The sequence below is a fragment of the Macadamia integrifolia genome, chromosome 6, assembly GCF_013358625.1.
Source record: "Macadamia integrifolia cultivar HAES 741 chromosome 6, SCU_Mint_v3, whole genome shotgun sequence".
Lineage (NCBI taxonomy): Eukaryota > Viridiplantae > Streptophyta > Magnoliopsida > Proteales > Proteaceae > Macadamia > Macadamia integrifolia.
Window position 1 is genome coordinate 33,299,648 of NC_056562.1, and position 15,118 is coordinate 33,314,765.

Sequence of the window (15,118 nt, forward strand, 5' to 3'; positions counted from 1 at the left end):
AGAAGCAACACTGCCTAAAGTTCCATATAACAGAAACCCTAAAATCTACCAAGTTTATAATATGCCAAAAAATAGATGCAATACTACTCAACTCAGCCTTATTCAACTAAGTGGGGTCGGCTACATGGATCATTTTTCTCCAGTCAGCTCTATTCAAAGCCATACTACTTACCAATCCTAAGCTATGCATGTCTTCCCTCACCACTTCTCTTAAAGTTATTTTAAGCCTACCCCTGGCCTCTTTTAGATCCTTCAATCTGAATCAAATCACCCATCCGTATTAGAGCATTCAAAGGCCTCTGCTGCACATGTCCATACCACCCAAAATGACTTTCTAACAACTTATCATATATTGAAGCTACTACTAAATTAGCTCTAATCTGTTCAATTTTATCTTTTCTAGTCTTGCCACCTCATTCATCTCAACATCCTCAATTCAACTACACTAAGTTGGTTTATATCTTGTTTCTTTACTGCCCAAAACATAAATACATCAAATCCGGTCATATAACAGTCCTATAAAATCTCCCTTTGAGTTTTAAAGGAATATATCGATCATTCCGGGCTCAGCCCTCCACCTCATCCATCATATTTAATTCTTTGGGCAACATCATCCTCTACTTCTCCTTTTTAATTCATAATTGAACCTATATACTAAAATTTCAATTCACGCCATCTCACTATCATCAATTTTTACCACCTCACTTTAAATCCTATTGTTACTAAAGTCACACCATATACTCTGTTTTTGTTAAACTTATCTTAAGACCTTTTGATTCCAACGCTTTGGTTCACCTTGGCGCCATGACAATTGTGGTCAAAACCGTTCAGTTAAAACCCAGCAGAGTAGCACCCAGTTTCATTCAACCTTCATCAAAACTGAAATATTTCGTAAAATCTCAGTGGTTTTGACAGAGATTTCAAACCATGTTCACTACACCATTATACATATCTTTAACCATGTCATTTATTTACTTGAAAAACTTCTCTTCTCTAACACTTGCCAAATTAACTCTTTTGGGAAACTCTGTATAAGCTTTTTATAAGTCAATAGAGACCATAAGAAGATCCTTTTTACATCCTCCAAATCTTTCCATTAGTTTCCTAAGCCCGAAAAAAAAAAAAGGATTATGTGGTTGATCTTTCTGGCATAAATTCAAATTGGTTATCTAAAATATTAGATACTCGTCTCAGGTGGGTTTCAATTACTGTATCCCATAATTTCATAGTAAGTTCTATTCCTCTACAGTTATAACCAAGGCTTTAGGAATCGGGCACGGATTGGATGTATTGATGCAAGGTATGGACATGGGGTATAACAGTCAAAATATATACATCTGATGCCGACCGATACCCGATACTTGACACCATGGTTATTACAGCTTTGAATATCACTTTTATTTTTATATAAATCAGAACCACAATACTTCATCCATCTGGACCTAATGCTTTACCTATTTTCATCTTCTATAAAGCTTCCTTTACTTCAAAAACCCTAATTTTCCATATATATCTATGGTTTGTGGTTTCTTGCTGGTCATTACAACCTTCTGAAACACTAGTACATGTATTGTTTCATTTTTTAAGTTGTAGAAATAGTTATTCCAACAACACATTATTCTTCTACAAGAACATTTTGTCATGTTATTATCTGATGCATAATCCATTATTTCTCGACAAGAAATCCTTGTGTCTATATTTCTTGCAGAAAAAAATGTCTGTGCCAGCATATTGATTCTGCTTAAAGCAACACCCAGTATCTAACAGTAATGCCCAACATTCATAAACATGTCCAGGTACAACTAATAAGGATAATGGGAAAGAGCTATATATCATTTTACCTGAACGTTGTCATAGAGCTCAAACAGTGGGACAGCTAACAGTTTCAAGTTTTTTGGAACTGCAAAGTAATCCCTCTCGGACAAGTGAACAAGGTAAAGCTTCTTACATTCCTGGATCAAAAACCCCCTTTCAGACTCGAGCACAAATCCAAAAGATCATGACATGAGAAATATTGCCATAGTTTTTCAGGCTTGGAAATCTATTTACCTTCGGTTTTGTGATATGCGGAGGGCAGTAGGGGTACATTATAGTTTCAAAGTTTGGCCTCCACCAGACAGCGACACACTCCCCGATCTGCAACACAATGCAACCAGTTAATAGAAAATCAACCTTCGAAGCACAGTGACAATTTATTTTAGTCCTTTCGAGCAAGATTGTCCATTTGAATACCAACTCTAACAAGTTCCGATTCCAATCAAGAATCTAAAGACTACAGGCTATGGGATGGTCCTGCCCACCACCCCCCCCTTTTTTTTTTTTTTTTTTTTAAAGATAGCTCAACAAATCAATGGGCATAGACAAATATGCCATTCAGGACAATAAGCTTGGTGACTACTTAAGGTGACAAGTATTGATGCCTTTCAACCCACAAAAAGTTTAAGAAAAAAAATACCTGCCAATCTGGTTGAAGGGCTGTAGAATTAGTGGCAAGTTTGCTAGAGAGTTTCCGTTTCAAGCCCTCAATTTCTGCAGAGTTAAAACGTAAGCATCAAAACGGCAAAGGAAACAATATCATCAAGAACACCCTCACAGAAATTGGGGCAGGGGAGAGAGAGAGAGAGAGAGAGAGAAAGAACTATTTTACCATTTTCTCCAGGTTTTAGACGCCCACCAGGAAGCTTGCAAAAGGTGTTTCCAATTTGCAGAAGCAGTATATGAGGATGGTTATGCTCCTGAACCTGTAAAATAGAAATGGCAGCCACAAAAAAAAAAGGATTAAATGTCTGTGTGCAATACAGTAGCTTAACATCTGTTAACTTGGTCCAGCTACGAGGGATCAATAATTTCAATCGCAAGCAGAACTACACAAGGAAGAGAACTGACATTTTTCTTTCTGAGAGGAGGGGAAAAATGTGAAATTGCATGATCATTACCGAACAGGGTACGAGAAGGCCAGATGAAATACCTTTGCTATCCTCAGATTACAAATCTGATGCAGATAAATCAGCAAAAGTGGGCTTATTTTAGTGGAAATAAGCCTTAGGTTGGGTTTTATAGATGTTGGGCATTAGGTGTTAGATCCAATGAGTTTTAAATTGTTACATGCCACTTTAATGGTTCTATAATATGGGTAGGAGGTAGGAATATGAGATTTATTTTATTAGTTTAGATAGAGTCCTATTTCTTTATTTATACTTGATTACTTATTATTTAAGTAGCCAACCCCATTAAGTTGGGATAAGGATGAGTTTGTAGTTTGTTGTACTTGTTATCTAAGTGGTTTAGTTGGGTTGGGTTAGGTCTCTACGACTCCAACCTTGTTTTAAGTTTTTTTTTTCTTCTAGGCTGAGTTTTAGTAGTAGTAGACTACCTCCAAGGCAAGGCTGGAGGAGTTTTAGGCCTAGTTTGATTCCTGTTTTGAGTTTTCTATTTAAGCATATATGAGGGCTATATTGAGTTTTCTATGCCTTGTACACAAATTTGAGTAATGATTCTAATGAATATTAGCTTTGGCCTTTGGTTCTATGATGATTCAGAATGCTCTCTGCTATGGCCATTCAGTAGGCTCCCTGGTGGGGATACCAAGATCCCCTGATGGTGATTTACGGTCGGTGACTCCTGATCATATCCTCTATTTCAATTCAGTTTCCAATTTAAAAAAAAAAATAATCACTTCCCATTGATTGGATTTCTCAAAAAAATTTACTACTGATCTCAGAATTCCGACTTCAGTTCTCTGCTCTACTACTAATTTTGAAATTCGTGGCTATTCAAAATCTGAACTTTCCAATTAATACTAGATATCCTACATTCCTACAGCAACTAGGGTTTTTTTAATCTTTTGACTTCTGAATCTGTTTCGGCTGTTCTATTCCAGCTTCAATTACTGGTTATCCAGTTGTTAGACCTTAATTGATTAATGGTTTGAACCCACATTCTGTTAATTAATTCTGTGGTTGTTGAACTGTCCTTTCCCAAGTAGGATAACTCCATAACTGAGAGCCGAACCCTCAGATTCTAGTGACACTTTGCAGCACTGATCCTCAGTCCAAAATTGACCTCCGACCAGAATTTGAGCATTATCAGACAAGTCCTCTTTGAATAATTTAAATTTATCCTAATCTGGTTTGTACTTTTTTCCTGCAATCCTATCGCAAGCTAATCTCCCACTGGATTTTATCGGTTCGGCGCTAGCACTGCATTAAAATCCATGAAATCCTTTTCCTATTCCCTCAATATAATAAGCTCCAACAATATTTTGCAAACATGCTGGATGATGAGAGGAAATCTAAGAACAATTTACCTTTCTTCTTTCTATGAAAAATGAGCAAGGACAATTCACACTAAGGATCCCCCCGACATTGTCACAATGTGATGGAAGCCAATGGTTGGACAGCTTATCCTTCAATGTTATATTTCAAGTTTTGACACCATTAATCCATTTTATATATTTCAACTTGGGCTGGAGGAAAGCTACTCCCATTTAAATATGCTCCAAATACCATTTATGCCAATAATGGCAATAACTATCATAAATAAAACACCAATATTAAGTATTCATATCAACAAGGGAGACCTAACCAACCCTAAGCCTAAGGAATCTTACCTAGGCCAAGCCACCATTCAATAGTCAAGGCCAATGCAGAGCCCACTACAAAACAAAACTAAGCCTAGTACGTAACCCAACCTATGGCAGCAACTAGAGCACTTATCTAATCACATAGTTGCAGGAGAGCTGTTTGTTTGATGCGGTATGATGTCATGTATTCCATCGCAGTTTAATCCAGGAATACTAGTGCAGGCCCCCAAATAACGGCACTTGAAATTATCAGATTCTTCATACTATATCATAAACAAAGAAGTGAAAAAACCAAAGGAGTTAAGCATAGTTGTCAAGGCGTCGCCTTGGCGGCGCCTTGGCGTCCCGGCGGTAAATCATAGCCATGGCAGTACAACGACTAATGGTTGCACACTTGGCGGTCGCCTTGGACGGATAGGCGACGCCTTGGCGTCGCCATGGACGCCATACTACGTTTTAGTACCTAGGCGGTCGATTTTTTTTTTTTTACTAACATTTTCTATTATGATTTGAGACCAAACCCTCGGTCGGTCGATTTCAAATTTCCAATTAACGCCACAAACCCTCGATCGAAGCTCGAGAGTTCGAAGAGACGAAAACCGAAAACCCTCGACCGCTGCAACGATTTCTCTTCTCCTTCTCCGACAGCCACTGTTGCGTCTTCTGCTCCTCTCCTTCTTCTTCTCCTTCTCCGGCAGCCACCGCTGGTTCTTCTCTTCTCCTTCTCGTTCTCCGGCAGCCACCGTTGGTCCGCTGCAACTGTTCTCTCCTTCTCCTTCTTCTCCTTCTCCGGCAGCCACCGCTGCAACGATTTCTCTTCTCCTTCTCCGGCAGCCACTGTTGCGTCTTCTGCTCCTCTCCTTCTTCTTCTCCTTCTCCGGCAGCCACCGTTGGTTCTTCTCTTCTCCTTCTCCTTCTCCGGCAGCCACCGCTGCAACTGTTCTCCTCTTTCTTCTTCTTCTCCGGCAGCCACCGCTGCAACTCTTCTCCTTCTCCTTCTCCTTCTCCGGCAGCCACCGCTGCAACTCTTCTCCGGCAGCCACTGTTGCGTCTTCTGCTCCTCTCCTTCTTCTTCTCCTTCTCCGGCAGCCACCGTTGGTTCTTCTCTTCTCCTTCTCCTTCTCCGGCAGCCACCGCTGCAACTGTTCTCCTCTTTCTTCTTCTTCTCCGGCAGCCACCGCTGCAACTCTTCTCCTTCTCCTTCTCCTTCTCCTTCTTCGGCAGCCACCGCTGCTCTTTTCCTCCTTCTCCTTCTCCGGTGGCCACCGCTGCAAGCCTGCAACTCTTCTCCTCCTTCTCCTTCTCCGGCAGCCACCGCTGCAACTCTTCTCCTCTTTCTTCTTCTCCGGCAGCCACCGCTGCAACTCTTCTCCTCTTTCTTCTTCTCCGGCAGCCACCGCTGCAACCCTTCTCCTCCTTCTCCTTCTCCTTCTCCTTCTTCGGCAGCCACCGCTGCTCTTTTCCTCCTTCTCCTTCTCCGGCAGCCACCACTGCAAGTCTGCAACTCTTTTCCTCTTTCTCCTTCTCCGGCAGCCACCACTGGAAGTCTGCAACTCTTTTCCTCCTTCTCCTTCTCCGGCAGCCACCGCTGCAACTCTTCTTCTTCTCCTTCTCCGGCAGCCACCACTGGAAGTCTGCAACTCTTCTTCTTCTCCTTCTCCGGCAGCAACCAACATATAGGACTGGTTTTCCGGCAGCAACCAACAGTGACATCTTCTTGCTCCTTCTCCGGCAGCAAGAACAACAACAACCACAATACGAACAACATATAGGACTGGTTTTCCGGCAGCAACCAACAGTGACATCTTCTTTGCTCCTTCTCCGGCAGCAAGAACAACAACAACCACAATGCGATATCGCCTGCGACATCTTCTCCTTCGGCAGCAAGAGCGACAACCAGGTAAGGGCCCCACCTACTAGTAACTTCAAATCTTCAATGTTTATAATATGTTTTCCTCTTTATCTGTATATCTAGTTATCTACTATCTAGAGTTTGATCTTGATCTGAAGATGGGAAATCATATATTTTAGATTGCTGGAAAAAAAAAATATAAGAACTTGACAATGGTCTTGGTTGTGTATTTGTGTTAAGTGAAATGATTAAGTTGGATTTGTGAGTGTTTAATTGTTTTTTTTTTATGTTATCATGTTAATGTTATTGGTTAACACTTAACATACTTTGTTACTCTGTTTTGTAACTTGTAGGATAGGACTATAGGAGTTCATAATGGATGGTACTGTTGGTGGACCTGGTAGTAGTGGGGGTGATAATATAAGCACGGCTGCATATGATCCATCCAAAGACCCAACCAGGAAGGCCAAATCAAATGACCCTGGGTGGAAGTATGGGTATTGGCCTGACCTGTCAGACAAGAACCTTGTTAAATGCACTCTTTGTGGAAAAAACCTCAAGTGTGGAATTAAAAGGTTAAAGCAACATTTGGTGGGTGGATATGGAGATGTTGCTAAGTGTACCAAGACAACTGTAGCGATTGCTACAGAGGTGAATGCAGCTCTTATGCGCAATAAGAAGAAAAGGATGCAAGACGTTTTGGATGATGATGATGTTGATGTTGATGCTGGTGCTGGTGTTGGTGCTGGTGCTGGTGTTGGTGCTGATGTTGATATAGAAGTTGAAGGTCAAAGACAGTCTAGTAGGACTCCTTCTTCTACAACCTCTAGACTTATTCCTAGCTCTGGGACATTTGCTAAGAAAAAGAAAGTAGTCATTCAGCCACAAGTAAGGGGCCCCATGGATGCTCATGTTAGACGGACTCCTGAGCAAGTGGTTGCTGAGAGGCATCTTAAAGGTAGTACTCAGACTACTATAGAGAACCGGTTTAGATCAGCGGAAGAAAAAAAGAGAGTTGATAATCACATTGTTGACTGGGTTTATCAGTGTGGTATTCCATTCAATGCTATTAAGTCAAGGAGGTTTGAGGTGATGGTAGAATCTATTGCACAGTACGGGTCAGGATATAAGCCCCCAAGTTATCATGAAGTGAGAGTGCCATTGTTGAAGGCAGCAAAGGATAGAACTGCAGAGATGAAGAATAAATATGAAGAGTATTGGAAGCAGTATGGGTGCACTCTAATGACTGATGGGTGGACGGATAAAAGAGGAAGGCATTTAATTAATTTCCTCGTTAACTGTCCAGAGGGGACTTATTTCATGGAATCTGTTGATGCATCTAGCATATCTCAAACTGCAGAGAAGTTGTTTGAATTGATTGACAACAAAGTTCAAGAAATTGGTGAGGACAATGTTGTGCAAGTTGTGTCAGATAATGCATCGGCTTACAAATTAGCCGGTACAATGCTTATGCAGAAGAGGACAAAGCTGTATTGGACTCCTTGTGCAGCGCATTGCATTGACCTGATGTTGGAGGAAATAGGATTCTTGAATGCTAATAGGACTGTGATAAGTAAGGCAAAAAAAGTAACCAACTTCATCTACAGGCACACACGCATTCTTGATGCAATGAGGGCTAGAACAAATGGGAGGGATCTTGTGAGGACAGCAGCTACTAGATTTGCAACTGCATTTCTGACACTTCAAAGCTTGTTAAAACATAGAGATGACTTGAGACATTTGTTTATTTCTGAAGAATGGACTAGTTCTAATTTGGCAAAGACCGAAGCTGGGAAGAAAGTGGTTGAGACGGTGTTTGCTGTAGCATTTTGGAATGGTGTGGAAAATTGTCTTAGAGCTTCAAAGCCACTTCTTACTGTCTTGAGGATTGTGGATGGTGATGAGAGGCCTTCTATGCCTGAGGTTCAATTTGCCATGGATGAGGCAAAAAAGAAAATAAAAGAAAATTTTGGAGATAAAGAAAGGCACTACAAGAAAGTGTTGGATATTGTTAATAGGCGTTGGGAGATTCAGATGGGGCGTCCTTTGTATGGAGCAGCACTATTTCTTAATCCTGGCAAATTTTTTTCTTATAAGGAAGGTGATGATGGTGGCTACCAAATTATATCTTCTCTACAGCTTGCATTTAATGAAATCATTGAAAGAATGATACATGAACCAGCTTTACAAGACAAGATAAATACTCAAGCCACTTTGTATAGATATTCTCGAGGTGGTTTTGCCTCGGATATGGCAATTAGATCACGGGCAACCATGAGTCCTAGTAAGTAGAGTTCATTGTTTAATGTTTAGTTGTTTTGCTTGTGTGATATATTAAATATCAATCTAACTATTTTTATATATATTTATTTTTTATAGTTAATTGGTGGGGTTCATTTGGAGGTCATGCTTTTGAGCTTTCAAAGATTGCAAGACGTATTCTAGGGCTTTGTTGCTCCTCTTCTGGTTGCGAGCGCAACTAGAGCACATTTAAGTTTGTAAGTAGCTGGGTCTCAAGTCTCTATTTCATATTTTAGACTTTTTATTTTTGGAACAATAACTTTGTTTGTTGTTCTCTATTGTTTATGAATTCAGATTCATACCAAGAAGAGGAATAGGCTGGAACATCAACGTTTGAATGATCTAGTCTATGTTCAATACAATCGCCGCCTAGAAGAAAGGTTTCAAGAAAGACGTCTCCTCAACAGAAATTATGATCCACTTGTGCTTGATGAACTGGATTGGAGTAGTGAGTGGATGATTGACGAGCAAGTGGATGATGTAGTCCATCCCGATGCTGATCTCACATGGGACGTTGCTGGTAGAGCAATGGGGGCAACAATGGAGGGGCCCAATCGACCCAGGAGAGCTCAATCATCAACCTCTAGAGGAAATTTGTGCTACACACGCCGTGGTAGAGGGAGGGATGTTGGGGAGTCATCAGAATCAGATGGGGAAGAAGATTTGGAAGAAGAGGATGATGTGAATGATGACTTGGATGTCATAGATAATTTTGGTGAAAATGCAAATGCTTCTAGTGGACAAGGACAACAAAGGAATCTGCCATCTGTTGATTTGTTGGATGATTATGATGATTAAGTTATTTGTGTTTGACTGTTTGAGTGTTTGGATTTTATATATTGTTTAAACTTTAAACTTTGAACTTGGATGATTAGTTAAGTTTTTTTTTTATGTTGAGTTCATTTGCTATCAAGCTTTATTGCTTCAGTAAGTCACTAATAGCTTAACAGGTTAGCCACTTATCTCATCATTTGATCTAATGATTCTATTTTTTGGTTTCCAAATATATATTTCTCATTCTGTCATTCATATATGATATATTGACATATATACCTTTTACTTTGTTGAGGTTACTCACTCACTTCCAATCATTACTTTCAAGCTTCAATCACAGGTTAGCCTTTTACTTTTTACTTTTGTGTGATGTACATGTTGATTTTTTACTTTCAAGCTTCATTTTCCCCTATATTTAGTAATCAAAAGAATGCTCCTTGATTGTTTGTCCCTATGCCACACGTGACAACTATGTTGATGAGTGATGAATTGATGTATAACTGTATAAGTCAATAATTTATGTTGATTTTTGATGACATGATATGGCTATGTTGATTTTTTTGATGATTTGATGTTACTTAATGTTTGTTTTATATGTTATAGGGTATATATTCTAGGCTTGTAGCATGCTAAATAACTTTAAAAAATAGGAAAAATAAAAAAGTAGCATATTAAATAATTTTAGAAAATAGAAAAAATAAAAAATGACACACGGGCGATTTGACCGCCATGGCAACGCCAAAATGGGCGATTAATCGCCAAATCGATTAGCCACCCCTCCACCGCCTTGGATCGATTTGACGCCGTGACAACTATGTCCTCAATGTCACCACATTGAGAACAAGAAAAATAATTTTCAAGTTGAAAGCAGTAAAGATATGATAAAACAATCCATAATGAGGAAAGAGAAAGGGGGGGAAAGTATTGCAACACAAATTCCTTGCAAGAATTAAGGAATAATGGCTATAATTACAATGCAACCATGGAACAGTTCAGAACATGTCAACCAAATATGTAAAAGAGGTTGCCACATCTAAACCGAATAAAAAAAAAAACCAGCTCCTTTATACATTCCTCGCAAGCACACTCACCATAAAAACAGTCAACAAAATTTTGGAGGTTGAATATGAATGGTCTTACCTTGGCATTTGAAATCAATTGCCTCCTCGCTTGAACATCAGAGATAAGATGAGAATAAACAATCTCAAAATATATCCCTCGCTGCACATAGAAATCCAATTAAGAGCAGAAAGGTAATAAAAAAAGAGTCCGGGTCCAAATTAATACTTTGTTTTACACTCATTCATTATTCCAATAAATTAATAAGATGTAGAAACATGAAGAAGAGACCTCCATTGCGGCTTTGACCAGGGGGAGCTTCAAACGAAATGGTAGCCTCTGGGAGAAATCTATGGCAATAATATCCACCTATATGAATCAAACATATGTTTACACAATCAAAAATCACTTAAAATTAGCACAAATTATTCCAAAAAAAACATATATTCATCAAAGAAGACCAATCGAGCTCAAAATTCGCCAGGGAGGAATAGGAATAAATGTTCGACGGACTTTATAGCACAAACCTCAGAATCCTTGCAGGCACGATCGAAGGCAAGCTGATTCAAGGGGCGAACAGCGACCAAATCATAGGACTTGAGCACTGGATTGCCAGAATTCAAAGCGTCGGCCTGGCGAGGGGTTTCGACGGCAACGGTCAAGCGAGTGTACTGACGGAAGGGGGAGTTCGAGGGAACCCCCAAAATCTCTCTGTGGAACTTAACGGAGGTGGAGAGATTAGGAGCTGCTTTGAGAAGCGAAGAGAGAGGGAAAAGAGAGATGGTGCAGCGATCGGAGTCGGACATGATACCCTTCATCAAACGATTGTAAGCGACTCCGGTGTAGCCCATCTCCATTGCTTTCACTACGAACTTCAATCTCGCATTCTTCCTACTGCTCTTATTGGCGATGGATTTCTCTGATCTCCTTCCTTCCATGTACGGCACATTCAAATCGAAGAAACCCATTTCTTCCTCGATTCTGAAAGAGAGAGAGAAGCGGGGCGTAGAAGGGACCTAGGTAAGGTGGAGAGAATGAGTTTTGCCGCCCCCTTCGAAGGTTTGCTCAGCATCCTCAGTCCTTTAAGGCTATGTTTGGTAGCCCAGAGAAGAGAAGAAAAGAAAAGAAAATAAAATAAAATAAAATAAAAAGAGTATTTATGTTTGGTTATCAACAGATGAAAAGAAAAAAATTCAAAAAATTTTGAATTTTATGAGAGAGATAGATACATAAGAAATCATTATATAATCATTTATTTTTGTCTTATTATGTTTTCATATTTTCTCATGTTTTCTTGTGTTTTTGGTAAGAAAATTTTTGTCAAAATTTCTCAATTCCCAAGAGAAATTTTGAATTTGAAAATGAGAATCTTGTCCTGGGTGAAGACATACCAAGTGTATAGAAAAATTTTTAACCTAAAACTGTGTTTGGATGTCAAGAAAAGAAAGAGGAGAACCTTAAATTCTAGGTGTTTGGTTAGGGTTAGCGTTAGGGTTAGGGTTAGAACAAAAAAGAGAATAAGGGTGTGATCGGGGACATCTGTGCTGCGGGAGTGCATTATACATCGTTTGACGCAGCACTAGAGAGAGACACATGTCCATTGGTTGATCGTGTGGCTTGATCTGATGATGCCTCAGAGAGCGGCAATACACATGCGTGACACCTAATTATCTAATTTGTTGCAGATAAGAGCTGCGATTCCTCACTGAGAATGAGCAGCTGATGTGAAGTAGACCTTTTTTTCTCTCTCTAATGGCGGTGCAGACGATTGTTCGAGAATGTGTTTTTTAATTGAGAAAGTGACTGGGTTTTGGGTCTTTGACGGTTCGTTTTCTGTAAATGGATCTTGATTACGTTTCATTGGTGGAGACGGGAATTCCTGAATTCAAATTGAACGATTCTTCACTTCTTTTGGAAAATCAGAGGTCTTTTCCCTGTTCGCACTATCACGATCCTCAGGATTTTTTTTTTTTTTCATGATTGCGAGAATGAGCAGAGGAAATGCCCAAATCCCCTAAAATACTCTGTTTCAGGATTTAATTCGAAGCCTGGGTATGCAGTCTCTTGCGATTAGGGTTTCTTCTGGTGCGATTGTGAGTGTCTTCCCTCATGTGGTAGTGGAGCAAAATAAAGACAAGCTGACAATTGCGTGAAGTCCCAATCTAATTTTAAAATTTAACGGCTAAGAATCCTCCAGTTCGGCTAGGGTTCCAAACGTCAATAAAATACAAAAAAGCGAGAAAACCATACCATTTTTTGTAGGATTTTCTTTCCTCTCTCATCTTGACATCCAAACATAGTATTCTCTGAAAATAGAGATTGACAGTCTGGATTTGCTGCATTAGCATTCTACGTTTCATTTATCAACCAGCCCTTTTTTTTATGCTATCCCATAAAGAATGTCACTATTGGAGTAATATTCACTGCATGATACTAAATTATGTTGTTAGGAAATATACCTTAAATGCTAACATCAGGTTTTTTTTTTTTTTTTAATATTAAAATATCTCCATAATAAGTAAACTATCAAGTATATCCTTAACATTCTTCTTATTTTTCCCCAAATTAAATAACCAACCCTTGTTCTGAAATAGTACAACAGAACCGAAGAAGAACCCTCTGTATGTGTAAAAACATGGACTTCAAATCTGGTGAGTTTTTCTCTTTTTTACTTTTCACCTTTAACGGGAAAAAGATATTTTAGTGGAGATGAGAACGATTACAGAAGGGAAACCACCTCCGATCCCAAAAATGGTTTTATTAAAAAAACAAAAAAAAGAAGAAAGAAAGAAAGAAAGAAAGAAAGAAAAAAGAGAGAGACAGAGAAGGAAGAAGAGATAATTAATAAAACTCGGAAATGGGAGTAGGCTTATTCTAGTGAAGGATGGATGCTCACGGGAAGGGTCCTATGCAGGAGGTTAAATACGGAACACACCCTCTCGATTTCGCTCCATCCTAACTTCTCCCCTCCTGATTTACCACTTCCTCTCTCTGTCTCTCTCTCTCTTCAAACCTTTCCTCTTTTGAAGAGTCTATGGGACTACTGATTTCAAATAAAAGCTTCAAACACAAAATACCATTCATGTGTTTTAGACAAAAGGGTAAAAATGTCAATTCAAATGATCACTTAATAGAAATTGAAGGTAAAGGGTACGAGTGTAATTAGGTATTATGCAGGGGTATCTCTCTAATAATGGCATTCTCTAAAGGGTGATACTGTAAGTTACCCTTTAATTAATTGAACTTCATACATGGACACAATATATTCGATCGGTCAATTATCGATATCTAATGAGATCTTCTGTAGTGCTATATTTCTTGTAGTACACATACAACAATCAGGAACGTCTTGAACTACATGTATAAGTATTTTTAGTCATATATATATATATATATATATATTTGGGTGAAATGTGTGTTATACACCCTGTCGCACTACAAAAGAATCTGATCCTAACAATGGGGGTTAAGCTAAAAAAACTATAATCCCATCTTTAAACATTAATTAAGCTAATCGTGTTATGAATGAATTGTAAGTGGGCCATAAACTAGTTGATCAAGTTATAAATAGGTTATCAATGCTAGTTGGTCTTGGACGATGTGTATATCAGGCTACAACCAAGCACCATGAAACACAAAAATAATTTGTATATATATATATATATATATATATAATTTTTTTTTTTATGAAAGTGTAGGTTATCAGTGCTAGTTGGTCTTGGACGATGTTCGCTCCATCGTGCTGCTTTCTAAGATTTCATAATTTGGAACCAAGTGCTAGTGGGAGGCAACTCGGGCCTCAAAAAACCGGAGCTCACATAAAACCCACCTTAAAAATATTGGGCTTGGGCTGTGATTTTTCAGTTCGTGGGCTAGGCCGGGGTCTAAAAAGTATAGACTCAATGTTGGGCCAAGCCAGTGCATAAGTTAAGACCTTAGACTAGGCCTGGCCCATCTGAAGCCCACCTTCAAAATCATGCATGTGTCTACTATCTAGTATTGGTGTGATGTATTAAATAGGGAAAATCCAGATTCGACTCCTCTTTCGATAAAAAAAAAAAAATTAGTGATTCCTAACCCAATCGATTGGAGAGGATCTCTTTTCCATATACATATCAAATCTGCTATTAATCTATGTGTATATGTGACTTTTATGTTAGCTTTTTCTTATGGATTTGAAATGGCTAAATATCTTACCAGAAAAGAAAAAAAAAAGACACGGCCTAATATGTTCCACCAAAAAATGATATGGCTTGGTATGTGATTTCTCAAATAAAAAATAATAAAGATCTAACTCTGATTTTTTAGACTATAGGTGGGCTTTTTTATTTTTCTTGTTGGGTAGCAGATAAAAGGTAGGTTTAAATCTATGATTGTATAGCAAGATAATGTCGAAATTAGTCCGAGCTACCTTAGTAGCTCCTGATTAAGTGCTTAATGGCAAGATCCGCTCAAAGGTAAGGTAGATGTTTTTGGTTCACGTACCAAATTGTTCTGTTCTAGTAGGCTTTTGATCCATACATTTTAAAATTCATTTTCTCTCTCTAGTT

The 15,118-nt window shown here is 38.9% G+C and overlaps 2 protein-coding genes across 2 annotated transcripts in view; both read right to left on the reverse strand.

Moving 5' to 3' along the window:
* Positions 1 to 15,118, reverse strand: part of LOC122082347 (pre-mRNA cleavage factor Im 25 kDa subunit 2) — a 43,156-nt gene that overhangs the window by 494 nt on the left and 27,544 nt on the right. Inside the window, exons 3-6 of the mRNA XM_042649842.1 lie at positions 2,648 to 2,741; positions 2,456 to 2,529; positions 2,050 to 2,136; positions 1,842 to 1,952 (exon numbers count right to left, since the gene is read on the reverse strand). Coding sequence (XP_042505776.1) covers positions 1,842 to 1,952; positions 2,050 to 2,136; positions 2,456 to 2,529; positions 2,648 to 2,741 — 366 coding nt within the window. The remainder of the gene's footprint in view (positions 1 to 1,841; positions 1,953 to 2,049; positions 2,137 to 2,455; positions 2,530 to 2,647; positions 2,742 to 15,118) is intronic.
* Positions 10,375 to 11,655, reverse strand: LOC122082346 (protein GAMETOPHYTE DEFECTIVE 1-like). Its single transcript, XM_042649841.1, has 3 exons — positions 11,096 to 11,655; positions 10,860 to 10,937; positions 10,375 to 10,730 (listed from the first exon to the last, which is right to left on the reverse strand). Exons 1-3 carry the CDS (start codon positions 11,534 to 11,536, stop codon positions 10,512 to 10,514), a joined length of 738 nt encoding a protein of 245 aa, XP_042505775.1. The 5' UTR covers positions 11,537 to 11,655; the 3' UTR covers positions 10,375 to 10,511.

Excerpts from the sequence above, each read along its gene's own strand:
- LOC122082346 (XM_042649841.1), bottom strand. The coding sequence starts at position 11,536 with ATGGGTTTCTTCGATTTGAATGTGCCGTACATGGAAGGAAGGAGATCA. Across the intron at positions 10,938-11,095 it reads GTGCCTGCAAGGATTCTGAG|GTGGATATTATTGCCATAGA; the intron begins GTTTGTGCTATA and ends TGATTCATATAG. Across the intron at positions 10,731-10,859 it reads TGGTCAAAGCCGCAATGGAG|CGAGGGATATATTTTGAGAT; the intron begins GTCTCTTCTTCA and ends TTCTATGTGCAG.